Here is a 20,420-nt window from a genome sequence, read left to right on the forward strand (position 1 = left end):
AAGCCTGGAACCATGCAATTAATCTAAAGTAATCCACCCTAATTTATTCTGTCAATTTAAACCCTCCCACACAACCTGAACCGTGTGTGAAATTCACAATAATTAAAGACAATAACCTTTCAAACCTTTATTTAAATCATAACAAGTACAAATATTTTCCATTAAAAAATAAGGGCTGAATAGGTCAATAATGTTTGAAACAGAAACCCAAGTCACAAGAAATCCTTGTTTAATTACGCCCAATAGTTGTATTACCTACTTGGTAATAAACCAGAATCAGCCAATGCTTCACTAGAGAGGTCATTTACCTGTCTGCATCCATCTTCAATAGTCGACAGAATCCAAATCAACACGTTGGAAAGATTGTAGATGAGCTGAACCAACACTTGGATTTCAACAGATTTTAAATTAGACATTTTAAAAGAAGTCTAAACACTTAAATCAACTATGAAAATAGAAGTCAAATACCAAAATAATTGTAGAATGCTCATCTGCACTAATCTCACAACGATTTCTACAGTCGTCTACGGTTTAGGATTTACAGAATACAACATACATCCTCGGAAATACAAGCAGAGTGTGAATGTGATGATTTGATTGAAAAAACTAACATTTACAACAAGAATTGGTGACTATTATATTTTTTAAAGGTTGGTCATAGTTTATTCTAAAACGGATTAAGATAAGGTCATTCTCATTCGTACCTCTTGGAGGATTTCTGATGCAAAGCCATTCCAACGCGGTCAATAACATAATCAATAACATAAACATAATCAGAAATCAATTAAAACATTTCATTAATTAAAAAGCATAAATTCAGAATTCATTGACCATAAAATAAAAATATGAGTTAGCCAAGTTTTTATTAAAACAATGATCAACGCATCTAGGCAGAAGCGGCCTTTTATAAATGTGCATCTATATTGATCACTGAGCATCAGACAGGTCTCAGCACACAGTTGCTATGGGGTTACCTGTAGAGACTAACTCACCTTTCAGCGACTCTCCGCTGCACTGAGGATAGAGCACAACACAGAATAGAGGCGACAACATGACAACAGGAACACATTTCTAACATCCTTACATACAACCTAGCAAGTATGAAAAAATTATGGCTTCTTCAATGAATGCATCATTAGAACTTCTAAATGGAACAAGACAGACCCCTCAGGGGTCAAACTGGTAATATTCGTTCCATATTTAATGAAGTCACTTCATTAAATAGTAATTATAGGAAAATGTTTAGTTTTTACCCATTTGGCCTCTTCTGCAAAGCCCTCGTTAGATATTCTTAGTAAAGTTCTTCCACTAGTTTCGGTATAGAGACGAGTAAATGGACGACATGAGAATTAGATCACTTTATTGGTTGATTTGGAGTACACTCAGACCACTTGTTTCGTTACGGCGGAGCTAAAACCATAAGAGTGACTATAGCAGAACATTAAAAGCCATCAGTAACTACTAACATAAACGTATAACTCCTTCGCTAACGCCGCAGGCTAACAACTCATAAAAGGCAAAAGCTAAAGCAATGATAAAACGAGATCAGGGTTTCTCCAGGTCTTTGATGGACTCCATCTCCCACCTTTCCAGGAAGTCCTGCAGGTTGAGGTTGAAGGTGTCGATGCCCTTGGAGGACAGGTGCACCCCGTCCGGCCGGTACTGGCCCGTGTTGGAGCCACAGCGGATGTTGTCGTGGGTCAGGCTGGTGCCGCCCAGGTCCAGGATGATGTTGTGGATGCGGCGGTTGACCGTGGTCCTCACCAGGTCAACCTCATGGTTGTCTGCCGAGTGGCGCCACACCCGGCGGGGCAGGATGTTGGACCAGACCAGCAGGCACTGGGGGAAGATGCTGCGCATGGAGCTCAGGTCCTTCTTGACCGAGGCCAGCAGGTCGGTGGGGCTCTCCGTGCTCAGGTCGTTCCCGCCCAGGTGCATGATGAGCACGTCTGGGTTGGGCCACTTCACCTTGAGCTGGTGGAGCAGCGGCAGCAGCTGGGGCCAGGTCATGCCCTGGGTGCCCTTCCAGTGGATCACCACGTTGCTGGGGTCCATGCCCAGCTGCATGCCCACCTCTGGGGACTTGGCCCGCGCCTCGGCCCAGAACACCAGGGAGTGGCCGCAGATCCACACGCTCTTGGGCTCCCCGATTGGCTTACCTGGAGAACCAATAGAGTGCAGTCGTTAGTGACCAGTTCTACCTGCAGAAGCCTCATCAGTGGGTGGGAGAGGTGTTACGTGACCCTGTGATCTAATAACGAGCAGGGAGTGGAGACATGTTACGACTAGGGTTGAGCACCGAAACTCGGTTCCAGTAGGGAACCGGTTCCGACGTAAACGGTTGTAACGAGATCGAATAAGAACGCACATTTCGGTTCCTCATAACGGTGCCTGACGTTTTTTAACGCCCCCTGCCCCGCCCCCATGGTGTTGCGGCGTCAACTTGCGTTAGTGCTGGGCGCTATACCGGTTCTCACTGAATAACGGTGTGTATTTTCGTTAGGATATGATTTTTTAATATAGCCTACCGCCATACCGGTGTATTTGATTACAACGTTCGGAACGCAGCGCTGCGCGACTCTGTTTCAGACGGGACCCTTCTCAATGTTGCGGTAAACAAGAATGGTACGACTACGACTTTCTTTATAGATCCATGACTGCGAGGCGTGGTATTTCAGGCCAACTGGTAAAAGAGTGTGCCACAGCTTTCAAACATATAAAACATAAAGCCTATGGGCGCCTCGAGACTCGGTACCGATTTGTCAACGCGCTGTGGCATCGCTTACTTGATGTTGTTTTGATTGAAGATCGGCAGGTTGTAGTGGGTGAACGTGAATGAACGTGTGCGTGTCTGTGTGTGTTGCGAGCGAATGTAATTTTAAAGTAACAAACAAACAAACAAACTCAAAGCCGATGCATGCATCCAAAACTTGCTGTTCAAAAACCAAATAAACAAAAATCAAAAACAGAGTCGTTATTCGCTTCAAATACTTTTTCTTTTCAAAACTTGGGAATTAATACAGCGCGGTACCGAGCGGTTGAAAACAATGTTGGCGTCTCCTGTGGCTGCCTTGCGCACATGAGTTATATTACTTAATATGACTTTGGCAGTAATGTTTCGCCATGATGCGTGCCTGCCTGCCTTCAGTGAGTAATTACAATTATTTGTAATTTTAAAAAGATATGCATCAGTCTCAGCACTCACAGCAGCCTCTTCGGGTAAGTCGAGTAATTGAATGCCAACCGTAAATCTTGCATATCAAGTAGGCTAGCAAACACCGTTGCCATTCAACTCAGTGTCCGCTGACTTTCTGCTTAATGCAAGTGTGTGCCGTTTCGTTTTTTTAAGTACCGGTTTGAGAACTGTTTTAGCACCGGAACCGTTTGAAAAGTACCGAGTAGGCACCGGTATCGGATAAAATCCAAACGATACCCAACCCTAGTTACGACAAGGGAAGCCTGTGAAGTTCCCTGGAGTTTAAACTGATACCTGCTCCGACCTCTTCTTCATTTTGAATAATTATTTCCCTTCCCTAAATAAAGACAGCTTGATGAAAAATCGAGGAAAAGCTTTTAACAAAATCAGAAGAAACTTTTGAAAATCCAATTAACGCAAAAATGCTTTTAAAGAAATTGTGTAAATTGACAGATTTGGCAATTATCGTTAATGTTGTACATAGATTACCTCAATATTCTCTTTTTAATTTTTATGAATTTTGTTATGTCTGTGTGGAACCACTGTTCATTCCATTGTTTATCTAAAAGCGATAGACCATTACAAGAGTAAAGTACTCACCTACCTTGCTCTTCTAGACAACATCAGCACATGAACATCAAAATTCAAACTGGCAAAACAACGTCAGGCGAAATATCTCTCAATAAGAACCAGGTGCCAAGACAGTCTACATAAGCTAGATAAATAAAACATTTCTAAAAGGTAAAGCTGTATGAATCTAATCTGTGCTGAACATAAACATGAACTGGCTGAATATACAGTTATAATACGATACGAAAATGTCAATAATCTAAAAATTACATGTAATGGCTTAAATTCAGTACAATGGGAGTTATCTCTGCTTTCCAGCCCGCTGTAAGCAGGGCACATAAAAAAAAAGGGACCTTATTCCCTCCTTCCTTTACTGAAACACTTTAATAGCTGCAAACAACATTCAAAAGGTCTCTGATGTCTTGTTTAAGACAAAGTAGTACACAACATACTTGAAGCTGAACGATGCAAGACATCCAGTAGAAAATAACCAACCCAATGCATCCTAACTACAGCAAGAACTAGCGAAAGGGATCTGGCTATGTCCTGGAACTCCTGGTTTCCATTGTCTGTCTGAAAGTGACTCTCCAGAGATTACCTTGACCCGCTCTCTGCCGTGTGCCTCGAAGCTGAACGAACCGAACGAGCAGCATGGCCGAGCGACTTCAACTAAACCTTTCAGGTCCCGTGGACGGACGGACAGGGGGAAACGCGTGCGCTCATGCAGATTCTGAGACTAAACGGTGACTCTTCAGATGACCACAAGCTAGGGACAATATCAGCAAAGCCTACGAGATAGATGGCATACAACCTAACAAATACAAGACGGGCCAAAGCCAAACATTTTCTAAAGCTAAATAGATTCAAATTACACTTAGCTTGGAATACTACAGGAGAAAAGGCTTAGAGTAACTTTTCTACATTTTAGCACTACTCGTTTGTTTAGGGCAAGACTTTTAGATTTACTACATGCATTTTTTCCGTGGCTAGATGATTAAGGGAGTATACATATTATATCTTGTATTAATATAAAAACACACAAGACTATATATTATTTTCTTCAGAAAATGTTACATTGATTTTAAACCTTAAGACTATATACATGCATGTAAGCTTTATTTCACTAAAACGGTAGTTCCTCATATTCTTCAGAATACGATAGTCATTTATATAATTTCTACATTTTATCAACGGGTCGGGGAGATGCTGAACTGATTTAAAAACACAAACAAGAAGATGAAAGGACTTACCCCCACTGCTTCACTAACACCTGAGGGGACCAGTACTGGCGGATTTGGCTTTAAACGAACTTTACGACATTCACAAACTCTGAGCTAAATCTTTGCAGAGGGTCTGGTGGCCAAGCGGATTCCTTCCAGGGCAGCACAGACGCTAGCCTACACCTCAAGTGAAACACAGCTTCAAGGGAACCTGCCATACGAAGTAAGCTAGCTAGGACAACTAGTCCTAGCTAATGCATGGTGTTCGCAGTAGTTAGCTCGTTTACGGACGTCCAATCAAAGCAGTTTACAAACCTGAGATTAACATACTTAAGCTACGGGCAGAAAATGGTACAATTTCGGTTCCTCCACGTGAACCAGGAACAACCTAGCATGTTTTTACCTTTAGCTTAGTTAATACCAGTATGCTGCAGTCAAAACATTTAGTCTGTAGACGTCGGCTAACTAACTAACGACATGAGCGTCTGTTCAGAGTGGGACGATGACCCGTTTCCTCATCCTAAAGCTTTATGGACAGGATGAGCTATGCTAGCTTAACGCAATCAGACCATTGGGACAAACATGATACTTCTGTATCATGTTAAAAATCCAAAATTCAAGCCAAACAGTAATTACGTTAAGGATTCAGCTATAATTACAAGTTACACCACGACTAGCTAAATAAACAATATATTGAAACGAAATCTGAGAGGCAATATTTGTGAAAAGATGTAATCTTATTCAATCGGTCTCTTAATATCATATAACTTAATACATTACCGGCAAGACCAATAACTTGAGTCTGGATCTAACGTGGATGTGTCTGAGCTCGACGGATCAGCGCACACAGAGTGATAAAAGAAGTAGAGGTACTTAGTGGAGTCAGAAGTCTTCGTTCTTCAGGGCTGTGCTGGACCACTACCCTAAGGGTCACTTTGGCCGCACTTTGCATAGCGACTTAAAGGCCAAATCTGGTCCATAGAATTCCTCTGGAAAAAGTTGATGCTGAGCGGGATTATTATCTGACAAAACTTTAAATTCTAGCTTCTTTCTTAAATTAAACTACCTGATTCAAAGTAGTTTTTAATCAAGATCAAAATTAATGATTAACCAACTCTAGGCAAAATTAAACAATGACACTTAAACCCTGGATGCCCCTAGCTATCAATGTATATAGATATTTGTCGAAGACCAGCATAAAGGTTGCCCTTGCAGCCTTGTAAGTATCGAGGTTAATGACGTAGTGAACAGTAGTTTTGTTTGCTTCCTCGGCCCAGCCGGTGACCTCCAGCCCAAACATCGGACTGTAAAACGAGGCCAACACTGATACCTTGTGAGACGGAGGGACGTCTCTTCCAAACTCCTTGTTTCTTGAGGTTCCTAATCTCTTGATAATGCAATTCCCTCTTGTCCTGAATCCGCTGGTTGTACTGGTCCAACTGGAAAAGGAAACACAGCATACACACCTTGGTGAAGACGTACTCATGTTTAAGCACCATCATTTGACACTTTATGCATCGCTGTTGAGTTTTCTGAATATTAAATTAAATCTTTGTGTATAAGAAGTCCCACCCAATGCCAGAGAGCTTCAGAATGATATAATCATGCTCAATCAGAAAACACCTTGTGTGTTATTGTGTTTATTTCAACAAATATTTGGATTGCGATTTAGAATCCGTTTTTTCTTCGAATGATACCTTTTTCTTGGAATTCGATTGATCGTTCAGCCCTATCTGGTCAGCCCTATCCGTGTCATTCAGCCCGTTTACCTTCTCCTTCTGCTTGGCCTTGATGTCCTCCTCCGTCCCTCCAGCGATCTGCACGCTGCAGACGGGCAGGTCTGTGGGCAGGCTGAACTGCACCGACTTGGAGGGCTTCAGAGACTTCACCGTCTCAATCACCTTGAGGCACCGGGCCACCGTGAGGGCCGAGTTCGGCTCCTGACCTTCAGCACTGGGGGTCAGGGCTGGAGTTGACGGGCCGGCCTGGGAGGACCCCGGGGCCTGAGGGCCGCTGGGGGGGGGCAGGACGGGGCTGGTGGAGCTCGACCCTGGGTCCTCCTGACCCAGGAAGGGGAGAGAGGAGGAGGGGGGCCCGAAGGTAGGGAACCCCTGGACGTACTGCGGGGGCGATCCAGGAGAGTGTCCGGGGGGAGTCCCGTACCGACGAGACGGTGGCGCAGTGGGAGGAGGCGGTGTGGGGGCCATGCTGGGGAAGGTGGGGCTCTGCGTGGTTCCGACCGGAGCCCAGCTGTTGGGGCCCTGGTAGGAGGAGCTGGGGTGCTGCGGTTGGAACTGAGTGGAGGGGGGACCGGAGGGCGTGTTGTATTCATACGCGCCCCCGATGGTCTTGGTGAGACTCTGCATCTCTTTGGCCCTCTTCAGAGCCTCCATCTCCTGCTGGTCCAGGAAGCCCTCGTACTCAGACTCCCGGCCGCCCCGCGGCTCGGCGCTGGGCGGCCGGGCCGGGGACGGGGAGTGGAGTCGCCTCGCCTCCGCGGACCCGGCCCACTCGGGTCGCCCCTCGCTCCTATTGGCTGAGGACCGGCCGGTCTCTCTCTCGGCGGACGAGTAGCCCTCCCTGGAGCGGATGCCCTCCGGGGCGCCGGGCCTGGAGCCGTCGCCGGTGGTCAGCGTCATGCCGATGGTCCTGAGCAGGGTCTGGATCTTGTCGAAGGGCTGGTCCTCCTCGTTGGTCCTCTCCGCGGAGGAGGAGCTCCGGGGGCCGGGCTCGTGGTAACGGCTGGGGGCCGGATGCTCCGAGGCCAGGCCCACGATCCTGGAGAAGCCGCTGCCGTCCTGCACGGCGCGCTCGTGGGGCAGCAGCCCGTCATCGGGCAGCCTGTAGCTCGGCGGCTCGCTTGGGGTCCTCTGTGCCTCGCTGGGGGTCCGCTGATGGTAGGAGGCGGGGCCTCTGGCCGCCGCCGCCGGGGGCTTCTTGTGGGCCTCCAGGCCTTTGTTGAAGATCTCCAGGAGGGGGTTGTAGGACGGGCCGGGGGCCGCCGCGGCCCACTGGGCGGGTGGCCGGGGGGAGGGGCTCCGCGGGGGGGAGTCCACCGGAGACGGAGGTCTGAACTGCGGGGGTTTGAAGGCGGGCGGGGGCTGGGCGGAGGGAGGGGTGTAGGAGCTGGAGGGGAGGGGACTCTGAGGGGCGGCCGGGTGAGGCGTCGGGGAGGCAGAACGCCCCCGGTGGGGGTCCAGGGACCGGGCACGCTTGGACGGGGACGGGTCGTAGAGAGGGTCGTACGGTGGTTCTTCGCGGGGTTTGGCAGCGTACGGGTCGGCGTACGCGTCGTAGCGGTCCGGGTACGGAGCGCTGCTGTAGGGGCGCTCCGGGTACGGCTGCTCCCCGTACGGCTGCTCTCCATGGGAACGGTCGCTGTAGGAACGTTCGGCATAGGCGCGGTCCGCCGCGTAAGGAGCGTCCCTGTAGGGCATGTCTCCGTAGGGATAGTCGTCATAGAGACGGTCTCTGTAGGGGTCGGCGTGGGGCGGGGGCCGGTAGCCTCTCTCGTAAGAGTTGCCATAGTAACCTCTTTCCGGGTCGCACGGTGGCGAGCGGTACCGGTATTCCGGGTCTTCCCGATGGACCGGTTTGTACTCCTTCAGGGGCAGGGTTATGCGGCCGTGGTCGTAGTCGATGCAGGTCCCGCGGGGCTCAGGGCCGCGGGGGTCACCTCCTCTGGGGTCAGGGCCACGGGGGTCACCTCCACGGGGGTCACCTCCTCGGGGGTCAGGGCCACGGGGGTCAGGGCCACGGGGGTCACCTCCACGGGGGTCACCTCCTCGGGGGTCACCTCCTCGGGGGTCAGGGCCACGGGGGTCACCTCCTCGGGGGTCAGGGCCCCGGGGGTCACCTCCTCGGGGGTCAGGTCCCCGCGGGTCAGGGCCGTGGGGGTCACCACCTCGGGGGTCACCTCCTCCTCGGGGGTCTCCTCGATGGTCTGGGCCCCGGGGGTCTCCTCCCCGAGAGTCTCGAGGATCGACTTCCCGGTGGTCCCGCTCCACCATGGACTTCCTGTGAGCGATCATCTCGTTCAGCTTCTCCAGTTCCCATTTCTTCCTGGCGAGTTCGTCATCGACTGGCACAGCTCCACCGCCGCCGCTACTACTACCCCCCCTCCCCTCCCTCCCCTCCCTCCCATCCCTCCCCTCCCTCCCTTCCCTCCCATCCCTCCCTTCCCTACCGTCTCTCTCCTTGCTGTTTTTACTACTCTTAGTCCTGCTGCTCCCGCTGTCCCTGCTCCTCTCCCCGCTCCTCTCCCGGCTCCGGGAGCGGGAGCGGCGGTGCGAGCGCTCCCGGCTGCCGCTGCGTCTGACGCTGGAGCTGCGGTGCCTCTCGATGAAGCGGCCGTAGTGCGTCCTGGAGGGGCTGCGGCTCCGGCTGCGCGAGCGCCCGTGGCGCCGGCGGCCGGCGGCGTAGTCCTTGCGCCCGCCGCCCCCCCGGCCGTCCTTGGAGTCCTGGGAACGCAGGTTCTTCACCACCGCCTTCAGCTTGTCCGACTCCGCCTGCTCTTTACTGCAGAGGAAGGACACCACATGAGCCGGGGACGCTACACGCTGGGAGACTGGTGAGACGTTACTCCGAGGAGGAGGAGGAGAATGGGAATGACGACCGGGAATGGGAACATTAAGGAACTGCCGGGAGAGGCCCGTCTTGGACTCACCCTTTGTCGTCAACACTCTTTGTTTCTTTGGAGATCTTGATGGTCATCTGAAACACGGACATAGAGGAGAGGGTCAGAACAGCTTCCTCCGCGCATCCTCTCAACACATTGTTCTCTGAGGGTATCGGCTATACAAGTCCGGCTGCGGTTCCTACCTTCCCCTTGGCCTGGCTGGCACCGACAGCACTCAGCTTCCGGACAGGAAGGAAGACGTTCTCCATGAAGCGGGTGATCCGGATGGCCTGGTGCCCGCCGTCCGCCGTCTCATGCTGGCGATGAAGAGAGGGCGGCACGTGAACGACGAACACCAACAACGCTCAGAGCAGAGTGGAACAGAGTGGAACACCACGGAACAGAGGGGAACAGAGTAGGACAGAGTGGAACAAGGTAGAACACAGCAGAACGGAGGGGTACAGAGTAGGACAGAGTGGAACAAGGTAGAACACAGCAGAACGGAGGGGAACAGAGTAGGACAGAGTGGAACAAGGTAGAACACAGCAGAACGGAGGGGAACAGAGTAGAACAGAGTGGAACAAGGTAGAACACAGTAGAACAGAGTGGAACAAGGTAGAACACAGTAGAACAGAGTGGAACAAGGTAGAACACAGCAGAACGGAGGGGAACAGAGTAGGACAGAGTGGAACAAGGTAGAACACAGCAGAACGGAGGGGAACAGAGTAGAACAGAGTGGAACAAGGTAGAACACAGCAGAACGGAGGGGAACAGAGTAGAACAGTAGAACAGACTGGAGTCAATCGGAGTACAGAGAGTGAACTCACCGGCACCACGCTGAACTCCACCTTCTCGTTCAGCTGGAGCTTCTTCTGCTTGACGATGATGACCTCAGACATGCGGAAGAACAGCTGGGGATTCTGGGAGCACTTGATGAGCCCGGACTCCTCGGAGAACTCGATCACGATGCCCTGTCCCAACACATAACGGATCGTATCACCACAGTGGGGGCAGCGACCCCAGCCCCCCGCAGTAAGACACCGACCCCAGCCCCCCACAGTAGGGCAGCGACCCAAGCCCCCCATAGTAGGGCAGCGACCCCAGCCCCCCACAGTAGGGCAGAACAAAGAGAGCGTCTTACGTGTCGGCGCTGCTCCGTGGACTCCTGGAAGGAGTCCGGGAGGATCTCCACGTAGGTGGCCCGCTCCTCCCTGCTCTCCCGCTGCGTGGCGATGTTGAAGCGCACCTTTAGAGACGGTTACAGAGGGCGTGAGGACGGGCTACAGGTCACAGGTCAAAGGTGGGCTGATATTCATTCTCTATCAGCACTGGTAGGGGTGTGGCCCTGCGGTTGGCAGTTGATCAGACAGTTGCTAATGGATCCCCCCCAGTGACTCACCTTGTCTCCGACCATCATGGTGGCACTGGTCATGACGTCAATGGGGTCAAAGTGCAACATCTTCTGCTCCCCGGCGATGGTCATCACCAGGCGGCCTCGGTCGGGCCGCTCCTTCTCCTTCTCCTTCCCGCCGGCCGGCTGACCGTCCACGGGACGCTCCTCCTGCTCCTCCTTCACCTCCACCTTAGCCGAGACAACTCTCACTTCCTGTTCAACCTTGACTGCTTCCTGTTTCACTCCGACCACGTCCTTCTTGTCTCCGTCCGCGCCCGCTGCCGCCGCCTCCTCTACAGCGTCCTTCTTCTTCTCTTCTTTATTAACGTTCTGCAGACGGGGAGGGTTCAGGTTAAACGTCCTATCTGTCACTGACGACGACGATCCATTAAACACAGAGACTGACTAAACACAACGTGTTTAGTCAGTGCAACTTATGCAGTGGGTTAGAGGTCACACCAACAGCCTCAAATGTGTAATGGTTCAGACCCCCTAACCCTTCAGGACTGATCACATCCCAAAACTAGCAACGTTCTGTCCTTGGTGAGCTGGGGGTCCCAATGCACCTACACACCCCCACACATCATCTAAGAGGGGCTGAATCGTTCACTGTACTTATTAACTACAGTTTTGCCGCCCACTTTGAAGGACAACGAAGATACAGGCTAGCAACTAGAGTTGTTCCGATACCGATACCAGTATCGGAGATACTGGTATCGGTACCTAAAAAGGTATCGGCGAGTACGCAAGACTATGCACCGATCCCATACCATCACATGACCATCAGCTCATTTACTACACAGGCAGAGAACATCAAACACGTGTCACGCTGCGTTCGTTGCTACGCTGACGCCATTCGTCCAATCGCGGGCCGGGAGGTGGGAAGTGGGAGGGGCGGGCCGTGGGGAGGCGGGGCACCAACCTTCTCGTCGGGGTCCCCCTTCACGCCGTCCTTGGTGATCTGGTAGATCTGAGGGCTCTTGGAGATGGTCTTCAGCACGGTGCCCTGGAAGCGCTCCTTGCTGATGTCGTCGAAGGTTTTGGGGTCGGTCGTTCTGAATCCCAGCGGGGTCCACTGGAGCGCGGAGGAGGAACACGACACAGAGCTCTCATCCACTGCTCCTTGGTAGCACCAACGCCCTCAAGTCCCTCCCATCCTGCTACTGTGGTGCTGTGTTGCGATTGGTTGGATTGTTACAGACTGATGTAATTGGTTGGATTGTTAGACTGCGTTTTGATTGGTTGGATTGGTACAGACTAGGGCTGTAACGATACACAAACTCACGATTCGGTTTGTATCACGATTTTTGACCCACGGTTCGATACATCCCACGATTTTTTGAAATTTAAAAAGCATTTTATTTAAACAACACTTGTATAACAATTAACTTAATGTAACAGTTAATAACAAATAATTTGGAACACTGAACAGATTTGAACAGAAAGAATACTATTAAAGTATAGCTAAATGAATAAAGAAATAACGTGTGGGAGGATGCTATTTTTCAACTGTTTGGTTGGTTTAGTCAAATATCCTTATTAGCACTTCTTATTAGGCTATGTAGCTTAAATAATGACATAATCAGGCCGCATAGAATGCAACATGTTTAATAGCCTAACTTTCAGTAGATGGAGAAAAACCTGAAGGTCATGAACGTCGCAATAACGAGGCGTTACGAGTAGCATATGTGTGTGCGCCAGAATGGCAATGTGCGTATGCGTGTGTGAGTGACGTCAGCGAGTGAGTGGACGAGCGAGGAGGACGAGCGAGGAGACCGAGCGGTAGCGCGTGTGTCTAGTGAAGAAGCGAACGAGTCCGGTAGAATAAAGTACCCATCCTGTCAATAATCGGTGGCCGCTTCATTCCGACCTATAAGCAGACAAACTGCCAGTCAAATCACACAAAACACTAGAGACAGGATCACACAGGCCCCCTCTGGATAAATGTCGTTCATATCGCATATGAGCACTTCGACGGCTGTGGAGAAATACGATCCTCCATAGCCACGGAGGATTGCAGTCGCATACTTACGGCATCGATAGGTGGGGGCGCTGTCAGCAGACTATTATCTAGACAAATTATTAGCAAATTTCAATCGGACAATTTGACCGCAGAGTTAGAAAGGGCGTATCGCGCTTCTGCCTTCTCACACCGCGAGACAGGATCGTGGCTTTGAGTATCGCGATTTTCGGTTTGATACGCGTATCGTTACAGCCCTAGTACAGACTGTGTTGTAATTGGTTGTGTTGTTACAGACTGTGTTGTGATTGGTTATATCGCTACAGACTGTGTTCTGATTGGTTGGAGTGTCATGCTAGGTAGCTGAAATGCACACTAACCTTAATTTTTTACTTTGATACAATTAAATTATTTTAGACTGAAGGTAAATAATGAGCATGGATGAACAGCTGCTGGTATGAAGGGATGTGTGGAACCAATGAAAGAACGTTTGATCCCAGGGCTCTCACCTTGACCTGGGCCGCTGCCAGCGCCGCAGCCACCTCCTTCCTCTTCTCTAAGTCTCTGGATTTCTCCTCTTCCTCCTCCTTCTTCTTCCTCTCCTCCTCTCCCCTCTTCTTCCTCTCCTCCTCTTCTCGTTTCTTCTGCTCCTCCAGGATCTTGTCTCCCGGTGGCACCAGCCTCCTCAGGCGGATTCCCCTGGAGGCGTTGTTCACCTGCATACACAGAACACACCTCCTCAGGACACCTTGATACACCTGGAGAACATCTGGATTAACACCTGGATACATCTGGAGAACATCTGGATACACCTGGATAACACCTGGATACATCTGGATACACCTGGATACACCTGGAGAACATCTGGATACACCTGGAGAACATCTGGATAACACCTGGAGAATACCTGGATACACCTGAATAACATCTGGAAACACCTGGGTACACATGGAGAACACCTGGATACACCTGGAGAATACCTGGATACCCCTGGTGAACACCTGAAAAACAATTGGATACACCTGGAGAATACCTGGATTCACCTGGTGAACACCTGGAGAACACCTGGATACACCTGGAGAACACCTGGATACACGTCATGGATCAGGTGTTGAGGAGGACCTACCGTCGTCACAGTGAACTCCACCTCCTTGCCCACATCCCCCGGGCTGAGCTCGTTGTCGCTGAAGGTGTCCGAGACGTCGAAGGGCAGCCCCTCGTAGTCCTCCGAGCGGATGTCTCCAGTGCGGCCCGCGATGCTGCGGATCTGACCCTGGGACAGACAGTGTGTGGGCCAACACGTCAGGGCGGAACTAATCCTAGACCTAATCTACCTGACCAGTCGTAACATAGATAGCAATAGAGATATATATATATATATATATATATATATATATATATATATATATATATATATATAGATAATTTAAAATAGGAATACCAAAGCTCAATCTAAATCACAACAAATACGGTTGTGAATTTGAGACGTTCTCCTCCGTTCCTCTGGTTCAGGAACCTAGCAGAACGTCTCTTAGCGTGGTTCTCCCCAGAGGAGCGACTCTAAGCGTGGTTCTCCTCAGAGGGGCGTCTCTGAGCGTGGTTTCCCTCAGGGGAGCTTCTCAGAGAGGTTCTCCTCAGAGGAGCGTCTCTGAGCGCGGTTCTCCTCAGGGTAGATGTGCGTGTGGCTCACCTTCTCCCTCTTCTCCTTGGTGTAGCAGAAGGTGAAGGGGACCTTGGGCTTGATGTTGGCGGCGCGGCGCTTGCGGGTCATGGTGTCGACCAGCAGGTTGATCAGCACGTGGTCGTCCTTCAGCAGCGTCACCGAGCAGTCCCGCTTGTCAAACGTCACGTTGGTCTTGATCGGCCCGATGTTGGCGAAGATCTGACCCGGGTAGCCTGGTACAATGCCCTGGAAGACCCCCACACACACACAAAAAGTTGTTACACACACATACACAGGTTACACACACACACACACACACACACACACACACACACACACACACACACACACACACACACACACACACACACACACACACACACACACACACACACACACACACACACACGGGGTTCAGAGGTCAGGGGGTGGTCAGGGGTCAGAGGGTTGAGGAGGTCCTCACAGAGTTTGGGATGATGGTCTGGCTGACCACGCCCTCGTACAGCTCGTTGTCCAGCTGAACGTTGGGCCCCAGCTCGGCGGCACTCGGGCGGGCGGGGGGGCGGGCGCCCAGGGGCGAGGGCAGGGGAGGGGGTGAGGTGCAGAGGGTGAGGAGCAGGGGCTCCTTCAGGCGGCGGATCCTGATCGCCCTCTGGGCTCCTCGCACCTGTTGACAAATCACAACCCACAGTGGCCTTTAACAACAGCCGGTCCACAGGAAGGGACGAAATGAACACAGGAAGCACAGTCACAGGCATCCTAAGAGGAATAGGTCTTCAGAATAAAAGTCCCCCGTTGCAGTAACGAAAGCTTAGTTTTCAGAAGGTCCTTCAGCCCAAGTCCTTGCCAGGGTTGTCCCACAAAGCGATCCAGATATAAGCGGTTCATTCAACGAGGCTTCATTTTAATTCAATGACTTTTCAATCTAACGACCGCTCCTCCTCACCGTGTGGAGGGTGAACTCCACCTCCTCTTTGACGTCCTCCGCGGTGAAGTCCACGTCACTCAGGTTCTCCTTCAGTTCGAAGGTCAGCTCGCCGTGCGTCTTCGCCGTGATCACCCCCTTGGGGCCCGTGATGCTCGTGATGGCGCCCTGAGCAGCGGGGGTCAAGGGTCAACCGTCAGAGCTAGCCCCATGCACCCCTTAGTGAAAACATCACACAACGTACACAGTCTCCCTGTCGTCACACACAAACACACACTGTTGGACATCACAACACACACCGACACACACACTTCAGTCCATCCCGCCGCGCTGCAGGCGTCCCCGTCCCCCCTTACCGTGAGGCGGGTCTCCTTGGTGTGCTGGTAGGTGAGGGGGATCTGCAGCCGGATGTTGGTGGCCCTCCTCTTGTCCGTCACCAGGTCGGTGAGCAGGTTGAACAGCACCTGGTCGTCCTTCAGCAGCGTCACCGCAGAGTCCCGCCGCTCGTACGCCAGGTTGGTGCGCAGGTGGCCGAGCGTGGTGAACACCTGGCCTGGGTACAGCTTCTCCCCGGGCTGGACGGGAAAGAGAGGACGTCGTCACCCCCACACCTCACTTCAGCCCATTACGTCCCAAGGAGGGTGAGCGCATTGGAGGGCAGCGGTGGAGAGGCGGGGCTCACCTGGGGCTCCTGGATTGGCTGGCTGACCACGGCCTCGTAGATCTCCATGCCAACGTTCTCCGTCCCCCCCGGGGCCACCTTTACGTCCGTGGCCACCTGGCCGTTCTGTGACACAAAGGGGAATGATGTTAGACGGCGGCATCGGACCCGCGGCCCAGCCCTGCCCGGCGTGTGAGATCCCCTCACGGCCGAGGGGAGACCCACCTTCTCCTTGAGCGCGGTGAAGTGAACTCTGACCCCTGGCGTCAGGGCCTTGGAGTTCCCAAAGTAGGCTTTGAACGCGAAGGAGAACTTCTCCAGGTCTTCCCTCTCGATGTATCCGAACGTGGGCTAAGAGAACCAGGGGGGAACAACGTTAAAGAAACAACGCCGAATGGGTTTCAAAATGTTTCAGCAAGTAAGTGTCTATAATGTGCTGGTCAGCGGAAGCAGCGGTGCTCATATATGAAGTGTTTCTGTCGAGACTCACCCCGATGAAGGAGATGATGCCAGTGGAGCGTCCAGCTGGGGGCCTGAGAGGAGAGAGAGAGGCAGCTCAGTCAGAACTACACACCAGCCCGACCGTTGGCCTTCGGAAACCTTTGTGGGAGACTTGGACGAGTTCGGAGACAAATCTTCTCCGTGTTCAGCTGCGTTGGAGGCTTATGGAACCGTGCGGACGGTGTCTGGTCCGATTAAACATGCAAAGTCTGGGAGCGTTGGTGGGGGAGGATTGGAGCCATCGGATTCTCTGATTGGTTGTGTGCTGCTAGCACACTGAAGCTGATTCGCTAGCACACGGACCCTATCCCTGGGGACTGCTGCAGAAAGAACTACAGAAGCAGTTCCTGAGAGAACAACAAAACTGCTACAAAACATTGAATGCAATGTACACTTACTTTTCAAATATCCTTTTTCCCAGAAGGCCAAGCGGTGTGGCCTTGCGCTCTGGTTCGGGAGGCCCCGTGGGCTTTGAAGGGGCCGCAGGCTTTGCAGGGGCTACCGGCACCACAGGGGCAACGGGGGGCGGAGCCAGGGCGGGGGTGGGGGCGGGGGTGGCGGCGGCGGCCGTGGAAGAGGGTGGAGGCTCGGTGGGTGGGACTGAAATCAAAGCCTTCAACTGGAGGAACGAGAAGAGATGATCCACGTTTCAAACTCCCGCGGTAAATAATCATAAATTAATCATTCTGTCACTTCTCCATCACCCTGTCACTCCTCCATCATTCTCTCGCTTCATCATCCCTCCATCATTCTGTCTCCTATCACTCTCCATCTTCCTGTTACTCCTCCATCTGTCATTTCATCATCCCTCCATCATTCTGTCACTTCATCATCCCTCCATCGCCCTGTCAGTCCTCCATCATTCTCTCATTCCTTCAACATCCCTCCCTCATTCTGTCACTTCTCCGTCACCCCTCCACTCACTATTCTGGTATGTATACCGTGGTAAACAATGGTCTGCATGTCATTGAGCCCCCATCATGGTCCTCTCTTGGTGTTCACACGGGTGGTAAACCCCCAGGTGTCTACACCAGGGGTCTTTACTATGAACACCAGACACCCCACTGACCCCCGGCCCCGGAGGACTCACCCACTGAGGCTGTTCTGGAGCAGGGTTCAGCATCGGCTGCTAAAATAAAATACATTTACATCAACACATATTTCATATCAATATGTTTGATCGGCTGCCCACCAGTTGAATACACAGTTGCTGTTTAACTTGCTTCTATGAGCATGTCTTACCTCCGCCGTCCATCCGGGTGGAGGGAATGATGCGGGGAACGCGGCTTGTGGGGGGGGCTCCACGGGCGGCAGGTACGGAGGATGGTAAGCGACTGGCGGCGGCGGAGGAGCGAAGCCCGGCGGCGGAGGAGGGGCTCGGTATGGGTCCGGGCTGGGCGGGCGGTAGTACAGGTCTGGAGGAGGGCCGCCAGGGCCCCAGCCTCCCGCGGGAGGCGGACCCCAGCCGCCCGGTGGAGGAGGCCCCCATTCAGGGGGCGGTGCTCCCCACGGGTCCGGACCCTCCGGACCCCAACCAGGGTGTCCCCATGCGGGGTGATGAGGTCCCCAAGGGCCGTGAGGAGCACCCCATTCCGGGGGTCCTCGTGGTCCCCAGTCCATGTGCGGCGCCGGGCCCCTTGGACCCCATTCGTTGGGTGGCGGGCCATAGGGGCCCCACTCTCCGGGCGGGGGAGGTAGTCCATACCGCGGCCCGTCGTCCAGGTGGCCGTGGGTGGTACCGCGGTTCATCGTCTCCTCCTCGAACCTCGGGACAACAGTGAGCTCTAGTGAGCTAGCCCAGCATGCTAACTAACCCTGCTTGTGGCTGCACGCTAGCCTCCGCCTCAGAAATCACACACTGAATACAGGGGGGTTGCTTACTGACCAAGAAAATGGGCGTCGTGTACAGTAGGTGAACTAACTTAATATGTGGAGTTGTTCGTTCGCTAGCAGCAAATATAAACTTCCACAGAAACCTTCGGCTGTGCGGAACTAACGTGACGTCTCTGCCGACTGTTTCTTTCAAAATAAAAGTCCTCGGAAGGCGCGTCGACAGCAGCATCTGCATTCTGCAGGACCGTCTGTGCCTGCTCCCAGACACACAAACCATGGGGATGAAACCTAATACACACATTACTGACTGTATTATTACTAATATATGATATATACATTAATCTCGGCTCTTGCAGTTCCCAAGACGATGCATCTCAAATTGTATTTCTCAGACTATAATCAATTTTATTATCTATTTATATTTCACATACAACATAATATATAACATGTATAACATAAATACTAGCATTATGTTCCCAAATTATGTATGGAAATGAAGAGCTTGAATCACATGCAATAATGACTCAGTAATAAAGTAAAACAAAGAATCCCAATGATAATAAAAACAGTTCTCACTTTCAATCTTTGTATTCCTCAGTAGGAATATACATAGAATTGTTACCTCATGAAAGTGACGTAATAATAAATCATACTCAAATGAGATCAGACCAATGTAAGGTAATGAACACACACCACCACGGGAAGCCTTTCATGTAGCAGAAACAGTTTTATTTGGTTAGTGAGGTGAAGTTGAACGACTTCAACAATGAAATCTTTGAACAGAATAGAACAGAATATATTCAGGACGCGAGTAACGAAACAAAGTCTTTGAATATTAGATATCCAATCACCTGTGTACATGTGTGTACAAAACCCAAACGACCCTTAACCATTTTCATGTCCAAACATACAAATATCACAGAGCAGGTTTTTTGCTTGGCAAGAATTAAATAGCAACTTCTGGTATTTTAAGAGTTTATTGCATTGATTTTATTTGAGAATAATTGTTCTCCTCGTCATAGAGAAGTTTAATCTATATTCTATATTTTCATCCCATGTTTTTTTGACACATAAACTCTAAACGTACATTAACCCAGCGTTCCTGAACTGAAAGCACTTGCGAAGCGACCACCAGACAGCCTTCCCTCTGAACTCAAAAGACGTGAAGCAAACAAGAGCTCTTTGATGCATTCGGAAAATATGTGAGCATCTGCATGTCAGTAAAAATGAAGGCTAAACAAAGGCATGACCCGTGACTTGTGCAGATAACATCTTTAAACTCTAAACGCAAACTCGGTTTCAACAACCGGCTGGAAGCGGAGCGAAGCGTCCCTTCGTCCCGACGCACCGGGACTCAAGCAGCAGCAGCAGGGGGCCGCGGGGGGGGGGGGGGGGCAAACCCCCGTCCATCGTCACAGAGCAAGGAACAAGGAACAAGGAGGCAGGGACACAGCCCTGCCATCTGATTGGACACACAGGAGATGACAGACAGGAGGGGCGGGGTTCTAGAATGTTCAGAGGGTTCTAGAATGTTGGTCAGAGCTCTAGAGCCTCCTGGATATCCCAGGTGGTTCTAGAGTGTTCCGAGGGTTCCAGTAGAATCCAGAAGGCTCTAGAGCCCCCGGAAGGTTCCGGAGGGTTCAGTCGAAGGGGCTCAGGTCCCGCTCCAGGTTCTCCGACTCGTCGTCCTCCGAGAAGAAGTCGTCCTCATCAATGTCATCTTCGTCGTAGTCGTCGTGCCACTCCGGGACGTACTCTTCGTCATACTCCTCGTCATCCTCGTCCGCCCCCTCCTCCCCGGTGTAGTTGTTGTTGTCCGAGTCGCCCGAGTCCGAGGCCGCCTTGGGACTGAGGAGCAGAGACAGAGGTCAACCAGAGGT

General features: G+C 51.5%; 3 protein-coding genes across 5 annotated transcripts in view; all 3 read right to left on the reverse strand.

Moving 5' to 3' along the window:
- Nucleotides 1–20,420, reverse strand: part of LOC115559454 (neoverrucotoxin subunit beta) — a 544,561-nt gene that overhangs the window by 454,061 nt on the left and 70,080 nt on the right. The gene's annotated exons all lie outside the window — the stretch shown is intronic.
- On the reverse strand, nucleotides 113–18,733 carry si:dkeyp-121d4.3 (uncharacterized). Of its 2 annotated transcripts, none has more exons than XM_030378185.1 (21): nucleotides 17,950–18,733; nucleotides 17,798–17,833; nucleotides 17,106–17,326; nucleotides 16,697–16,739; nucleotides 16,432–16,557; nucleotides 16,228–16,332; nucleotides 15,902–16,120; nucleotides 15,567–15,713; nucleotides 15,084–15,287; nucleotides 14,648–14,866; nucleotides 14,084–14,230; nucleotides 13,467–13,673; nucleotides 11,920–12,072; nucleotides 11,004–11,327; nucleotides 10,746–10,850; nucleotides 10,432–10,575; nucleotides 9,808–9,921; nucleotides 9,653–9,699; nucleotides 6,756–9,504; nucleotides 6,317–6,425; nucleotides 113–2,159 (listed from the first exon to the last, which is right to left on the reverse strand). In XM_030378185.1, exons 1-21 carry the CDS (start codon nucleotides 18,454–18,456, stop codon nucleotides 1,546–1,548), a joined length of 6,540 nt encoding a protein of 2,179 aa, XP_030234045.1. In that variant the 5' UTR covers nucleotides 18,457–18,733; the 3' UTR covers nucleotides 113–1,545. The 2 variants fall into 2 exon arrangements, with proteins under 2 accessions (XP_030234045.1, XP_030234044.1); XM_030378184.1 differs by having other exon boundaries at nucleotides 17,798–17,836.
- The window catches only part of cul9 (cullin 9), a 28,307-nt gene continuing 27,130 nt past the window's right edge, over nucleotides 19,244–20,420 (reverse strand). Inside the window, exon 44 of the mRNA XM_030378183.1 lies at nucleotides 19,244–20,388. Coding sequence (XP_030234043.1) covers nucleotides 20,181–20,388 — 208 coding nt within the window. The 3' untranslated portion in view covers nucleotides 19,244–20,180. The remainder of the gene's footprint in view (nucleotides 20,389–20,420) is intronic.

The sequence above is a fragment of the Gadus morhua genome, chromosome 15 (assembly GCF_902167405.1).
Source record: "Gadus morhua chromosome 15, gadMor3.0, whole genome shotgun sequence".
NCBI classification, from domain to species: domain Eukaryota; kingdom Metazoa; phylum Chordata; class Actinopteri; order Gadiformes; family Gadidae; genus Gadus; species Gadus morhua.